Source organism: Morone saxatilis, unplaced genomic scaffold (genome assembly GCF_004916995.1).
Source record: "Morone saxatilis isolate NCDOM2014 unplaced genomic scaffold, NCSU_SB_2.0 Contig19, whole genome shotgun sequence".
In the NCBI taxonomy this organism is placed as follows: domain Eukaryota; kingdom Metazoa; phylum Chordata; class Actinopteri; family Moronidae; genus Morone; species Morone saxatilis.
Window position 1 is genome coordinate 16,369,827 of NW_023339751.1, and position 16,146 is coordinate 16,385,972.

A 16,146-nucleotide genomic window follows, 5' to 3' on the forward strand; every position below is an offset into this window, starting at 1 on the left:
ACACACACACATACATACATATGCTCAGATGCTTGCCTGCCTCCATTTTACACCAAATTGCCTCGTTTTCATGCTTGGTGTCCCAGCAAATGGATGACTTAGGCAAATTGCAAATAATTGCGCCTTGACAAGGAAGGAGACACAGTAAGATAAAGAAAGAGTTGAGGGCGGATGGAGGGAGGAGTAGAAATGGAGATGGAAATGGAGAGATAGAACAACATAAACATAACAATTAGCCCATCGGTCATTGAAATGTAGATCTTCTGGCCAATCAAGAATTACATCTTTTTTATCACTCATTTGTACTGTGTGAGATAAAATGCATCAGGATTTTCTGTGTACGCTGCATAGGAAAAGAAAGAATCATCTGTGAAGGCATTGAGAGTTTAATTGCTCCTGTAAAACACTTTTCTTTTTCTTTGTACCAAATCAATCAAAGTGGATGGATTGTGCAACCTTGACCAGTTTACACACACACACACACACACACACACACACACAAAGGAGATGCAGTAGTAAATAAAAGGGTAAGTTGCTCTTTCCAACAACTACACCCTTTGCCCAGCCAGTACATGCCTTCAGTATCTACTACAGGGAGGAAAATAATAAAATAAATCATGATCTGTTATTTACTATTTTATTAGAGACATATTTATCAACATTTAGGGTTATAATGATTTTGCTTGTGAACCTACACTGTAAATCTGCCAATATATATTTTATGACAAAAAAAAGAAGAATTATCTACATTTAAAGCAAATGTTCCAACCAACCAAGTGTGTATCATTTTAAGTATCTGGCCTTTCTCTGGCTGGCGTCCTGCTGAGGGACTCCAGTGTTTAAATGAGCATTTATGTAGAAACTTGTAAGGGGGTAACACATGCAGCAGACCTCAAAATCAGCAGACAGATATCAGGAGGTGCAGGTTTTGTGGTTGTGGAAGCAAAACCTCCGGTGTGAGAAGAGTTTGTGCAGGACTAGAAAGGGATCTTAAGTTTGGTTCAGGAAAACCTTTAAATGACTCTGGAGGGAGAAGGAATGTGAAGAGAACTGCTTACCTTGACTGGTTATATTGTCCGACATTTAAGGTACTTTAGCATCAGGCCTTCTGAGACACTGATGTCTTTTTAATATCCATGGAGGTTCAGAACGGTGCCTAAGGACTGGAAGACAGGCATGGTGGCTCCCCTTTTTTAGGACTGGTTATGGAACAGGAGACCACCTACGTCCTTTAAGCTGTATTTCAGATTTTTAGAGGCAGGTAAACACACTTACGTCAGTTTACCACCACACCTGCACACTCTCATACACACATCGCCACAAAAAAAAAAAAACACGCTGAGAAGATGGACATGCTGTTGGTTGAAGTGAAAGTACTTACTACTATTTACCAGCTTCACAAACACCGAACAAAATTAGCTTGTGTACAGTATGTGTGTATCTGTCTGCACGAGTGTGTGCATGTGTGCTAAGTGCAGCATTAGCAAACGCCGTTATCATTATTGTAATGTCACGGTCATTACAGGTAATAGTCAGGTACAACACCCAGAGAGAGAAAGAGAGCAGGCAGCTAATAGAGGATATTTTACAGTGGACAAGTGTATCTGCACACGTGTGTACGACAGATAGATGCAGATAGTGTGAGAACAGAGTAAATTGCATGTGAATTTTTTGATATTGCATATTCTTTCTCTCAGCAGAGATTCACGCTTTATTGATGGGTCTGTGCAGTGTGTGTGCTGCAAGATGTTTTACTGTGTGGTGCCATCTTTCCTGCGTGTGTATGTGAGTGAGTGATTGTGCGATAATTGCAGTGGCGGTGGTTGAAGAGTGATGGCTGACCGATTAACGGGTGCATCATGGGGATGATCACCTACGAAAAGGTCAACAACGTGGCTTCCACTCTCATTAATTATAGCTCCTACCGGTAGCAATGGAACCACCGCTGAGAGGAGAAGGGAGCAGAAGTGAGGAGGGGAGTATGGGCAGGAGAAGAGTTTGGTGTAACATTGTATATCAGTAGTCCGTTATGTACTTCTTTGGATATTCTGCCTATTTTTTAAGAAGGGGTAATATGCAAAAGAATCATTGTGGAGTCTTGTTTAACATGTTATTTAAGTGCTGTTAAGTATGGATCTGGTACTGCTCAACACTTTTTAACGTGATGAAATTGTACCACTTAAATTAGACATTATGAATTGACTCTCTGTGTGATGTCACAGTTGTGAAAAACGTAATTCAAGGTCTGAAACATCGGTTAGTATACTGCGAGACGTGGTCTCTAGATAGTAAATATCACGGCCAGCTATAGTAGGTCACAATAGCTTTTAATAAAAATAGTGCTACACTTAAAATGACTTCTTCTGAAAATGAATAACCTTTGATGAGAAAAATGTTGTGTGTCCTCTATATACAGTATATATATATATACATAGTTTATACAGTAGTCATACCAATTTTTAAAAAAATTGTAAAATTGAGCACCACTGCTCACCCACTTTCTGAAAATATTAAATTTTACTTTTGAAATGCACCTCTTGTTCCCCTTTCTCTGCCAGTCTAACCTATCTAAGCAAATAGGGCTTAACTTCATGGAACAAACAAGAGGAGGTGTAGAGTATACAGTAAAGCTGCAAGGATGACAGAAATAAGATGGGTGAAAGAAATGAGAGAGAAATCAAAGAAATTAAAATAAAACATGGAAGGAAAGACATTCAGTTAATGAATATTTTCAATTAAACCCCGCTCCAAAATGTATTTTGCTTATTATTATTTCACTTGGATATTTCACCATCACTGTGCAGAATGATGTATGTGCAGAGTTTGACACTAGAAGGATGTTTTCACATTCATCTGCTGAAAGTGGAAAGTTTCTCTGTGCTCATCTTTTAAATGTCTTTTATGACATTACAACTAGCTGTCTTTAACTCGTCTTATCAGTTTCCAAAGGTAATCAAGACGTGATTCACAGAGAGAAAGACAGACATAGTGCAGGAATAGTGGAGTGTTGGGTGCCTCCTCATGTGTTGTTTGTGTGTGTGTGTGTGTGTGTGTGTGTGTGTGACAAGGAGAGGAGAGAGAGGGATTCCCTGCAGTGGCATGTGGGTGGCAGAGGATCCTTGGCTGGGATGTTGCATGTCTGCTTTCTCCAAAAGCTGTCCATGTGTGGGCACTGAGATAAAGCTGTGTGTGTGTGAGTGTGTGTGCGTTCGACGTGTGACGTGCACATGCATTTTTCTTTTTGTACTATATCTATGTCTTATCTATGCTGTTTTTTATACACACCACACCTCTTTTAGTTTCACTTCAGAGCTGAATTGGATTAGATTAGCAATTTGGACACATTGGTTATGTACACATGAACACACACACACACACAAACACATGTTAAAGATTTATGTGACAACTTGGCTCAATAGCACCAGCTTGGACAGAAGGTCAGATAATATGTGATGCAGTGTGTTGTACTTTTGAACCACTGAGAACAATTAACAAGCGAGTAGTACTCGGTGCTTGCAGTATCATAAGAATAAAGAAACAACATTGTTTTTATGATTTATGTTTCATTTATTACAAAAAAAATGAGTGTGTCCTTCCACTGTCTTGAGATCAGAACAGGTAATTCTGAAGGATCTGAAGGATTCTGAAGTAAACATAAATGCTTCAAATTAAGTCAGTATACTTTACTTTAAAATTTACTTTAAGACACTTTGCATTTACTCAACATTGTGTCTTCTCTCTCTTTTGTTTGTCTTTTCTCTGTCTCCATCATTTAATTTCTGTCAGAATTGCAGTAGGCATCTTCTACAGCAGAACTTTGTTTCCTAATTCCTCAGACATTGAAACAGTGTTTAGCTTTTTTTAGTTTTGAAAAATGATTGGTGCCTCTCTAAATGAAATTATATTATAACACTGTTTTATCACCACTAAAGTAATGAGAAATCCTTTATATACTTATATATATATTATATATACTAAGATTCAAATAAATAAAAAAGACACATACAAAAACTGTAGTCACACCCACGTAATCAGGGCTTGATTGTGTTGGTGGGAAATATTTTCATTAACCTGTTTATAACTTCTGTAGGATCTCATTCAGGTTGTGTTGAACAGGTTGTGTTATTAACTATTTAAAATGGTTCTAATTCTGAATGTTTAACAACCAAAAAAGCTGATAACCAATGTCAATGATATGTTAATTAATTTTATTATTAATTTTTATGAAAAAATTAACAAAAACACAAGGTGTCTCCATTTTTTACCCATTTCAACAGAGTGATTGTTATAGCAGGTTAGTGTCTTTGTTCAAGAAACGTGAAAATAGTGTTATTAGAAAAACACAGTCACACACACACACATACACACACCAAACATTGCATCCTGCGTATACTTCTCAATAGGATGAAAGAGATCAGTGTTTTGATTCTTAGACAGTTTGGGTATTAACTTCTTTTTAAGTGGGTCAGAGTGTAACACACATTGCATTGCACTTCACTAGCTTTATATTTAGTGATTATATGTTTTTTGTCACTTAGTCTCGTTATCGATGATTCAGCACATTTGGTAAGAGTGAATTTTCCCGAAAGGTCTGGGAAGAATAATCTGAAACAAATTGATACAAAATACACAGAAACAGAAGTCATACTAAAGAGGACTAATCAAGTTAGTATTACTAGTAACTCAAAGGTTTTTGGTTCAAATCTCGACAGTGAGGGAAGGTTTCGTTCTGAAAACTGCCTCGTGTTTTTGTTTGCCTCATTTTGCATATAAGACAAACAGATACCAGAAGTCCTGAAATGGACTAATATATGATACAGTATGGTATGTGTCACAAAACCTGATATAAATTAGGCAATACCTTTTTAATATCCTGCTAATGTATACAAATAAACACCATTGCATATATAGATGATGTCATGTGTTTCCATGGTCTCACCCTTGCAGCTTTGGATACATCCTGTATATCCACGTACGTCTATGCAGACAAATATAGCAGCAAGGCTCTCACACACACGCCCGTTCCGTGCCCTTTGACCTCCTGTCAGTTTTCACTGGAGTTCGCTGGGTTGTTCTGGGTGGGAGGGGTCAGTTTGAGACAATAGGCCTCTGACAGTCTGGGGGCACCAGAGGTGACCTTAAAGGGACCTTAAAGGGGAAGACCACTCAATTTGAGAGTCCATAAATATTATACTGGCATTATTAAACTGTGACTCTCCACAACAGTGCAATAGACTGCGACTGTGACCGTCAATCAACACTTGTACCTGACATAACTGAAAGAGCTCTAAAATATCAAAAGATAGAATTATTTATTGTGATAGAATTGAATAATAATGACATTTGTCAAATTTCAAAACTTTTTCAATAAACATCAAAATTGAAATTAACCAACAATGATGGACAATGATATATATATATATATATAACTATTAACTGGCAAGCTGGTGATATACCTTAATGTAGGCCAAACTTGCTATAGCAATGTGATTTTTTAAAAAAAAACAAAACATTATTTTTAAAGAATGTTTCAGATTACACCCTTCATTGTCTTCCCCTCGAGATGAGGTGAATGTTGCATATTCTTTATTTATTATTATTTATTTAATTCTATACTATTTTGAACGTTTTTTTTTTTTCAAAAATGTTAATGTCTGAAAATAACAAGGTATGTTTATTTTTATACATACACTATGCACAATATTTACCACAGTTTTATACAATATAGGTAGTAGGAAGTCCCTGTTCCGTATCTCTATTATCTAAGGGGTCCTTGAATAAACCTTTATTCACCCAGTTTCCATTAAAATTAACAATACCTGTCCCTGCACTAATAAACTAAGAGCTTCATCATCAATTATTTAATTGGCAGTTAAACTTCGGATTTTTTCTAAATGACTTACAATACAAGAGAGTTTCCTGCTGTACCAGTAATGGTTACTTAATGTAACGTATATGGCTTTATATGTCATGTCACAATGTTATAACAGTAGTTGTACACATCTTTAAATGTAAACTTTTCATCAGTAATCTTCTGTTGCCCTCTTAATGACATGGTGTCCTTTCTTTGCCCTCGGTATGTTAGTGTCTGTGTGTGTTTCAGCTGTTACCTCCACCCAACGAGCTCACTTCCTTGTTTTCCGTACCACTCATTTTCCTGTGAACTGATATCTGTGGCAAAATAAACCAAACACAAACCTCTCACCTTTCAAGTCAAATAAACTTTGCACTTCTGTTTAACCTTAGAAGAACAATAAACTTTACACATACGTACACCCATCCTGGTTTGGGTAAGAGCATGTAATAGTGGCTCCTGGTTTTGTTTTGTCTTTCTTTTTTTTTAAATGTCTGCCCCATATCCTATGTACAAAAACATATCTGTGTAGGTCTGTGCAGAGATGCAGAGAGGAGAGTCTGTGCGTGCACCTCTCATTCCTCACTGGGATCAGAGGATTTTGAATGAGGAAAGGTCAGAGGCTGTGATTGGAAAGTTGCGTCCAGATTGCCACTCCACTGGCCAGTTGGACGGATGTGTGGGATTATGTCAAATCTGCACTGTATTGTTGCATTTTAGTCAAATTACTCGTCTCTCATCTGTGATAATAGGTACACGCAAACACCCCTCCCACACACACACACACACACACACACCGCTTTACTTGCTTGGATAATGGATTGAAATTTGTCTTTGTGGATATAGAGACAGGTGTTACTTTGTTTAGAATGATTGGAGTTGATTTGGGCCTGTGTGTGCGTGTTGCTGTATCTGCATCCATTAAAATCAACTTGTTTTCAATAGTGAATTATGTTGGGATGAAGACCTGATACAAGGAACCAATTGTAATGACATAACTGACCATATAAACTGTTTTGTCAGTTGTTGAATTTGATATCCTCTTTCGTGTTTGTATTTTGCTTTTGAGGAAGAAATGTGTGAGCACTCAAAACTCACATGCATACCTGTCAACATTGGGATTTGAAAATAAGTGAAATTTTCTGGTGCCGTGACTCCGGCCATCCTACCACCCCTACCACTGTCCACATACCTGTTACATTTATACAAGGGTACACACAGTGAGTTGTAAAATCACCACAGGCCTACTGTACAAGTAAGTGATGATCAGAATCAGATACCTGGTTGAACATCGTTGTATTATATAAAAGAAAAACAAAAGGGCATTTAAATTTAGCACTTAATAGTATATACGGTAAATACAGTAATTTGTCGGGCATGTTTCTGCACCTCTTGCACGCTTATGTCTGGCAGATTTGTCATGCCGGCTCAAAGCGCTTTTCCCTCCATGTGATACACTAAAATCCAACATATTTTACAAAAAGCATGACTCTGACTGAGTAAGACTCCTCCCATTTGGTGAAATATAAACTTTTAGCCTTCTGGGCAGGTATTCTTCTCATGTTCATCCATCCTTGTGCTTCTTCTTCTTGTATTGGTAGGTGCCACATGATTAAAGACTTCTCATCAGTAAATGTTTCAGCTAATGTTTTACCTAATGCCACCTGCTTTACTGGAGGGTAATATAGAAAATACATCAGGCTACCTTTTTTTTCTCTCGAAAAAAAATACAGGAGGTTCACAAGAAAATATTTAAACGGGAGGACTCTACTTGAGTTCTATCAAACAATAATATGCACAGGGGAATGTGGAATCTCACAATTTGCAGTGTCTGCTATGTCTTTGTTTTCCTCCTTTTCTCTCTTTTTCTTACAATCTTTCCCTTCAGAAAAAAATGCCTGTAGACTTGTGACTCCAACCAGAGCCGGTTCTCTTCACATCATCCGCTCATCTTTGCATTATCAGTATTTAAATCACCTTTTGTTTATGTGTATAACTTAATTCTTCATGCAAACATACACTCAACCACAGTGACTCAACTAACAGACATACTGTACAAATGCACACTAGTCATACATACATATGAATGATCTACAACACACTCTTAACTATATAGCTAATCATCAGTTAAACCAATTATTAAGTTGCGAATTACATGTCATACTGTGGCAGAATGATATCTTTATATATGGTCCCTGAATTGTTTAAATGTAGTGCTAATCTTATTGTTTTAGAAGTTGCACATATGGAAAAACATACATGCACAAATGCTCTAATGTTTACACTGTCTCTTCCACCCCCCCCCCCCCCCNNCACACACACACACACATGCAAGTTACAGTACAGTGGTGTTTAATGTAAAATGGGAACAAGTTAATTTGATTTTGTTCATATTTATTTATTTTCATGTTTTCCTTTGTGTGTTGTTTTTGTTCTTATATCTTCATATTAACTTCAGAACGCACACTCCAGGTATTAATTCCACAAATTCAAGGTGCTTTTGCACCGCTTTGAAGTGTCCCAGTAAAGTGTGTGTGTCTGTGTGTACACACGTGTGTGTGTGTTTACTGTAGGCGATGGTATCTGTGCACATTGGATTTTCTGATGTTCTGCATTCCTCTTGGTGCCTCGACAACAGGCTGAGGTGAATACACATGGAAACTCAAACGTAAACAAAAAAGCAGAGCATCTTACTCATGCAAATTGTTTTTCCTTTCTTCCTGTTGGAGGATTTATTTGTGAACAAAAGAAAATAAATAGCCTGCTGCTTTATCTGGAGCTTCTATCATAAGAATGCATTCTAACCTGACTCTCCCTCTCCCTCTCAGTTTGTTTCTCGACCAGTACAGAGGCTGCCTGGTTGATGCTATAAGGAGATTACTGCAACCCAACGTAAGTGTGTGCGCATGTGTGTCTACTGTATATATCTCTGCTTATCCCCTTCCTCTAAATCACCACCAGCTCCTCTCAGTCATAATTAGGCCTCGCCCAAAACCCTATACACATTAATAGTCTGACAGGATTAATATCGTGTAATGCTTTAATGCTTATTATGAGCAACTTGAATGCATCGCTCTGATCTCCGTCTCTCTCTCCTGCCTTCCCTTCATCATAAATCAGAGGCAACTTCTCCCTTTTGGCCTCGCGATAAGACCCCACGCTGTGACAGCCAAAGCAAATGGGATGGAGGGGAAAGCAAAAGACTGGAAGAGATAGGGTTGAGGTTTCTATTCATCTGAGGGAAAAGGGGTGCGTTTTATGTAGAGAGGCCAGACTGATATAGGTAATATCTGTTTATGAAAAAGAAAAAGAGATGAAGACAGCACAGAAGAGAAGGAGATCGGGATAAGAAGGAGGAGGAGAGGAAACAGGAAAAGGTGAGGGAGGAGAGAGATAGAAATTATGAAAGGAGGAATAAGGGGTATGAATGGGAATGATGAAGGTGTGGAAATGATAGACAATGAGAAGAGATGCAGATGGAAGGAGAAACAATAATATTTAATATATAATTTCTCTTCTTGTTTGAAATGTTTTATAGATGCCAAACCAGAGACATGCAGGTTATATTGTGGTTTTCAGCTCAACGCCAGTTCATTAAAGTCGCCAGTTCATTAAAGTCAATTTATCCAAATTACAAAAAACAAAATAAACAAAACAAAAAACAGAAAATAATCTGAATTCATCAACAACCTGTTCTTTCATAAACACTGTCCCTGTTTCTCTGAATAAGTCACATACCTCTCTGTGACTGTTTTCACTAGAACTACTTTCTACTGAAGAAATAGTCCCAATGAAAACTGCTGACCACATGTCCTGTGGATTTTCCATCACAACTGGGACACTGTTTCTAGAAAGAGAAGTTGCTGTTGTATTTTTTAAATGTCATTTTTAAATGATGTCAGCACCTCAAATGTAATTCCATTCACTTCCATTCTATTGTGGTGGAGGAAGAAATCTCACCAACGGATGTTATAAAACTTGGGCACATAAAACTGAAACTATCGGCTTGCCTAGATACCACAATAGGTAAGTGAGAAAATGTGTTTCTTTGTAATCTGGGTGGACTGTTTAAATCCAGTTTCTTTATTATCTTTGTGAAAACCAGCAGAGGTAACTAGAAAGACAAAAGGAAAGATTATATTATTAATATTGTGTTAAGGTTGTTGCCAGCAGTGGCAGCGTTTCCTCGGCTGACATTTCAGGCAGCGACATGCGCAGTAACACCTACAACCTGAATATGTGTCTCGGTTGCAGTTGAATGCAGAAGCTGCTGTGGTCGAATGACAGACATGACATCTGGCCATTGTTGTACATCTGTGTGTTAAGTCTCTCTTCATGTCTCTCTCTCTTTAATCCAGTGGAGATAATTCAGGGTCTAATATGATTTGAGTGTCGGCCATCAGACTGTCACTGCCACAACAAGCTTTGCCAAATATTTAATAATTTGCTAAGCTGGTTAAGCAATTAACAAAGCAATTAATTCTCCCATCTAATGGCACTAATTTGTTGTTTCTGACAAAGGTGGTCCATCCGGTGGGCTGGATCCCCTTAATCAGCTGATTAGTGCTGGGAGGAATTGTGTCTGTTTGTTTGCTTTTGCTATGTTTTTACAGAGAGAGGGAGGGTCGGAAAAAATGCAACTGGATATACAGATGAAAAATCATCTGTCAAATGGAGTGATCCTGCTGTTTTCACTGCCTTTGTGTTCATTTAGCTTGTGTTGTGTCAGTGTATTTGCTGTATGTGTGTGTTTGTGTGAACATCCCTCTTTGCTCCATTTAATTAAAACAATAATAACATGATCAACATGAAATAAAACTGAAAGCTGAAGGATTTCAAAGAAACTTTGAACCTGTTGGTAATCCTCTTAGTATTTGCAAGACGTCTGTGATGCATGTGGGCATACATGTCTTTCTCACACACACTCGTATGTGTTACATACACGAGTAGACAATATAAACTTACACGTGTGTTTACATTTAATTGGAATTGTAGAGCTTTAATTTTTGGTTTATCATTTAATATGTACTTTCTAAAAATCAAAGGAAAGAGATACATAGGTGTATGTGTCTATGTCTTTGTGTGTGTGTAAAGCTAAACAACCAATATTATGAGACATGAGGTATGAAAATGTGTGTGAAGTACCCCATAGATGTAACCGTGCACGTTTTCTATCTAGGGCATGGCGTTGGTGTTTGCTCCACTGCGTGGTGAAACTCTGAGACTGTTTTGTCAACTGGCACAGCAGGCTGGACTCTACGTCTCTCAACACCAGCAGTATGATGCTCAGGTCATGGATGTTCACTTAAAGGTAAGACTCATATCCAAGAATAGAAAAACACTCAGACAGTGAGCATGACTCCAACCGTATTCCTTTAAAAAAATCCATCGTTTGAATCAGTTGTTGTTTTGGTAAGTGAGATGACTACATAATAAAAAAAAACTGCAGTCCAAAGAGCATTTGATTTATTGATTTCTGCTAGGATGTAAAGTGACTTTCAACAAATATAACAAACAATGCTTCTGAAATGCATCACCTACCTTTAATACCATGCTTACATGCCATATGATCGTTGAGAGAGTTGGCCGGTCGCTGTAATCGTTCCTCCTCTCCTGACTGGCAAAGAAGCTATTCCTTTCTAAGGCGGCTACAATAAAAGAAACGCGGGACAATAATCTGTGCACAAGGGCTAATGTTAATTGAGACTGCTGAAACCTCACATTTGTTTTAGCTGAACTTTTACAGAGGTTGATAACATCTGAACATTATATTAAAATAGGCTTGAGTTCATTTGCTTACTTGAAAATCAGCAAAATCTTTTGCTACTTTATAAAGAGACCAGCAACAATCCAGGTCGCGTAATGTGCTCTCATCTTTAATTAAAACTAGCGGATTAGCCTGTCATTTGATGTTTATATAGAGACGCACGGAAGCTAAAACAAGCTGCCTTAACTTGGCACCACGAGAGAAACCGAGTGAGTGAAGGAGAGGAAAGGACAGTGAAAAAGAGAAAAGGAGCGACAGAAACCACATGAGTAGGCAGTGTTAAAAGAAGTGGTGTCCAGCTGTTAACTCCATTACACACACAGAGCTACAGAAGAACAGGACAGCACGGAACGGGCTAAATTGGTGCACACACATTCACCTACACTGGTGGGACAATTGGGTAGACTGGCCATTAAAGTGCCTGTTAAAGTGGCCTGAACCTCAGAAGGAAAATCTCACTGCTTCTCCCCTTCTCTATTTGTTCTTCACAAAATTTTGCATTCACAATCACTAACAAATCTGGACCCTTTCAAACCACATTCAGGGTGAGCACGAATTTACAAAGGTGGGCTGACTTAAAGGTCCAGGTGTGTAGCATTTAGGAGGATCTATTGGCAGAAATGGAATATAATATTCATTCGTATGTTTATTAGTTTATAATAACCTGAATATAGGAATCGTTGTGATTTGGTTACCTTAGAATGAGCCGTTTTTATCTACAGACACCGTGAGTCGCCTTCCATGGAGTTTGCCATGTTCTACAGTAGCCCATAACGGACAAACCAAACACTGGCTCTAGATAGGGCCTTTTAGGTTTTTAATGAGTTTCACGGCCACTGTAGTCTTTCCTTCACACTTGGAATGGTAGTGTAAGTTGACGGTTTTAATCTGTAACTGTAGCGCCATTAAATCCTATAAACTGGTCCTTTTAATATACAACTAATATGTTTTGGAAAGGTTTTTTTTTTTATCAACATAACAAGGAAACTGTTCATTGTCAATATACCATACTGTATGTGAATTATTTTCCCTAAAATATCAGATAAAATTATATTTAGGACAAGGAAAGCACTTTTATTAAGGTCAAGGAAAGATCATGGTGTTGGTTAAATATTAAAATGTCCATGCATAAGACGGGCCAAATTTACTTGTTCAGCAAAACCCAAAACCAGCACCTTTCCATAACCCTAATCAAGTCTTTTAGCAGCCTAAAGTCCACTTGGGACACTGAACTCAAATCCCAATCTCTCTTACATTTTCATATATATATATATATATATATATATATATATTCTACTTTGTAGTTTCCCCTGTAAGTTAAACTGTGAAGCAAATGGACGAACACTGGCTTTAAGAATATGTCAGATAAGGGTAAAAATATATATAAATAGGCAAACCATCTGAAAGGAACAACATAGATGATTTTTGAGCAGACACTAACCCTAACCCTAAAGTAGGTTCAATTTATCAGGCATGGCTTCAAATAAAAAATCGTTACAGTGGGTGGTTTTGGCTTCAGGTGGAGTGGGAGCAACACAAGAAGAGCTAAAGTCACTTTAGAAAATGGACACAAAATTCTAGAAAACTCAGAAGGATGGAAGGAAGAAAGGAGAGAAATAGAAACAGAAAGTAGTTAAGAGGGACAGAAAGAAAGAACTACCTTTAGTGGGATTAAAGTGGATGCTGCCATTGCCTTAAATTTAAAAGAAATACAACTTGGTTTGAAAAAGCTGCGGGAGGAATTGATTGGGCCTCAAGGCCACAGAATACAGTCATTGAATAATCCTAATGGTTCAGCACCTCAACCGCTTGGGAAAATTGCCACTCAGACCTGTTTTGGTGATGGTTTCTTGACAACAGAATGTGTACAATGTGAACGGTGAAATTCAGACTAAAATTTATATAAATATCACCATGAAATAATGCAGGTTTTTATTAAATTTTTTTGACATGCAAGGGGACTGTCACACCGGTCAGCTCACTCTTGAAATGCACACTTCTATCTGTTTAATACATACACACACACACTGTCACACATGCACACATACACACATACACAGTGGGGTCAGGTGCTGCGTGTGGATATGAGGACAAGTTGAAGTGCCCCCCTCACATCTGAAGGTGATTAAGTCTCCTCTGCTTATCTTCTGATGAACACTCTGAACAAGCCCAGTGTGGGTTTTCTGTGTGTGTGCCTGTATGTGCCTGACTGACCATTCTCCACATACACACACACACACACACACACACACACACTGTGCACACAGCTAAGAAACAAGCTAGATCACAATCCCACACAGACCAGACATCACTCAGACAGCATATTGGCTAGACATTACACACAAACGCACACACCACATGATGATATCACAGCGAAACATACACTACCACCACGCACAGACACACGCATGCACATCCAAATGAGCAGCTGCTACTCATTTGCACTACAGATTAGCTTTCTTCAGCTATATTTACTTTCAGTGGGTGGATCACAACACAAGAAAAATGCATATCAGAACCGACAGTAGAACACACTCTATGGATTTACTTTCACTGCGGATTAAAACAATCAAAGACGTCTCCACCAAAAGCAGGTGTATAACTGAAAAGCCTATATGTTATTCTTTTAATACTGAGAGTTTGAGCTGTTAAAATGTCTCTGGTTTGCAAGTAAACACCTGCTTAATGTTACACTATGTAATTAACTTTTACTCTCACTGCCTCTTTAATTACATTGTGTTTATTGCTAAAATCCATCACTTTTTTAAATAAACATTTAACATTTTGGGGTAAAGTGTTAAAATGTGTCATTGATCTATTCATTTCATCAGTAATTTATGATGTGTTTTTAAGAAAAATAATAAAAAGTATTTGTTGGTTTATTTCATATAAACATATTTTTTACTTAAAATGTAGAAGCAACTCAACAAATTCTGAAATTTGATGTAAATTTAACATACAAGGCAGAGGAAGGCCACTGCATAGTGTTGTCAAACATGTCTGACTTGAGGGTGTCAACAGGGCAATATGGTTGAAATCAGTGAGGAAATTCCTTCAATGTTACAAATTATTATTATTATTATATGGCCAATGTATGTATCCCATGTTTAATAATCTTATTAATTAATAATGTATGTAAATAAACTGTATTCTACTGTATTTCAGACAAAACTTGACAAAATATGATGTGACACCACAAAAAAAAGCCACGACTTGATATTTAAATTATCTCCCAACCCTGATGTCAAGTAAACAGCACACTCCAATCAAAACCCAAACTTTCACGCAGCCACACAACATTATCCTGTAGTCGGTTTAGTTTCCACATGCGTTGTTTAGGCCGAGTTTACTTCTTTTCCTGCTTCCATAGCGACTCACAAGCATCTCCATCTGGCACAGATGCTGTTAAACAAACGTACCCCTGGTAGCTGCGAGTATGCTGGCATCCCTCGCTGTGTCAGTTTTGATTTTGTTTGGAATATACTGCCTGTCTTAATGTTTGCTTTGTGTGTGTGTTAGTGTGAAAACGAGAGAGTGTTTTTAGCAATTCTTTACAAACCATCTCCAGACCCCCAGCTCGCTACTCTGCAGTTTTCCAAACATACACACACTTTCGCCCTCTGACACAAACACACTCGAGGGACGGCAGACAACAGGCAGGCCCAGTGTGTCTAAGAACTGTGTGTGTGTGTGAGTGTAAGGCGTGTGCTGGGACGGGCAGACAGGGCTAGCGCGTTATCCTCTTATCCCCACTGTTGTGGAATAGAGAGGCAAGCAGCTGGAGGGACTGCAAGCAGCCTGATAATGCCAGCGCTATTTTCTAACCCGCCATCTTAATCTTGTTACTCAAATGGTTGTGAAGAGAGAGTCATGAATTTTAATTTCTCTCAAACACACACACATGCAAGAGAGTGTGTGCACATGTGTAGATCCCCTGTCTCTCTCACATGCATAAATAGTATCCCCACTGTGTCCATGCACTCACACTCTCCTCCCTGCCTCCTTCTTTCTGCCTCCCTCCTTCACTCTTTTTCTCTCTCCCCCTTCAGCTGCCTGGCTACCCCCTTTTCTCTGACATATCTTCCTTTCCCCACACTCCCTCCCTCTGCTCCCCACTATCTTCCTATTTCCTACATCACAACCCACTTCTCTATTTATTCAAGCCTGTCCTTCTATCCCTTCCTCTACTCGTCTCTCCATCCACCCAATCCCTCATTCTCTGTTTCCTAATCCTGCCGAGAGAGACCCCAGACATCCGGTTCATCCTTCCCTCCCTTGTCTCAGAGCCCCCTCCTCTCTCTTTTTCCACCTTGTTCACTTTCTCTCTGGTCTACTCAAGCAGGGCAAAAATAAACTAAAAAAAAAGAGGGAGGCAGAGAAATAGAGAGGCACAATGAGAGCACGAGAGAGGGAGACAGAAGCTGGGGCGAAAGTGGCAATAAAATAAATGACTTGCACCTTGGAAGAGGAAAAAAAAGAGAAAAGATTGTGGGGGCGGTGGGGTGGGGGGTTGGGTTGAGAGCCG

At 38.5% G+C, this 16,146-nt stretch overlaps 1 protein-coding gene across 1 annotated transcript in view; it reads left to right on the forward strand.

The window, feature by feature from the left end:
- The window catches only part of camkmt (calmodulin-lysine N-methyltransferase), a gene marked incomplete in the record, with an annotated part of 102,827 nt that overhangs the window by 80,347 nt on the left and 6,334 nt on the right, over positions 1-16,146 (forward strand). The window contains 2 exon segments of the mRNA XM_035663704.1: positions 8,683-8,746; positions 11,034-11,165. Coding sequence (XP_035519597.1) covers positions 8,683-8,746; positions 11,034-11,165 — 196 coding nt within the window.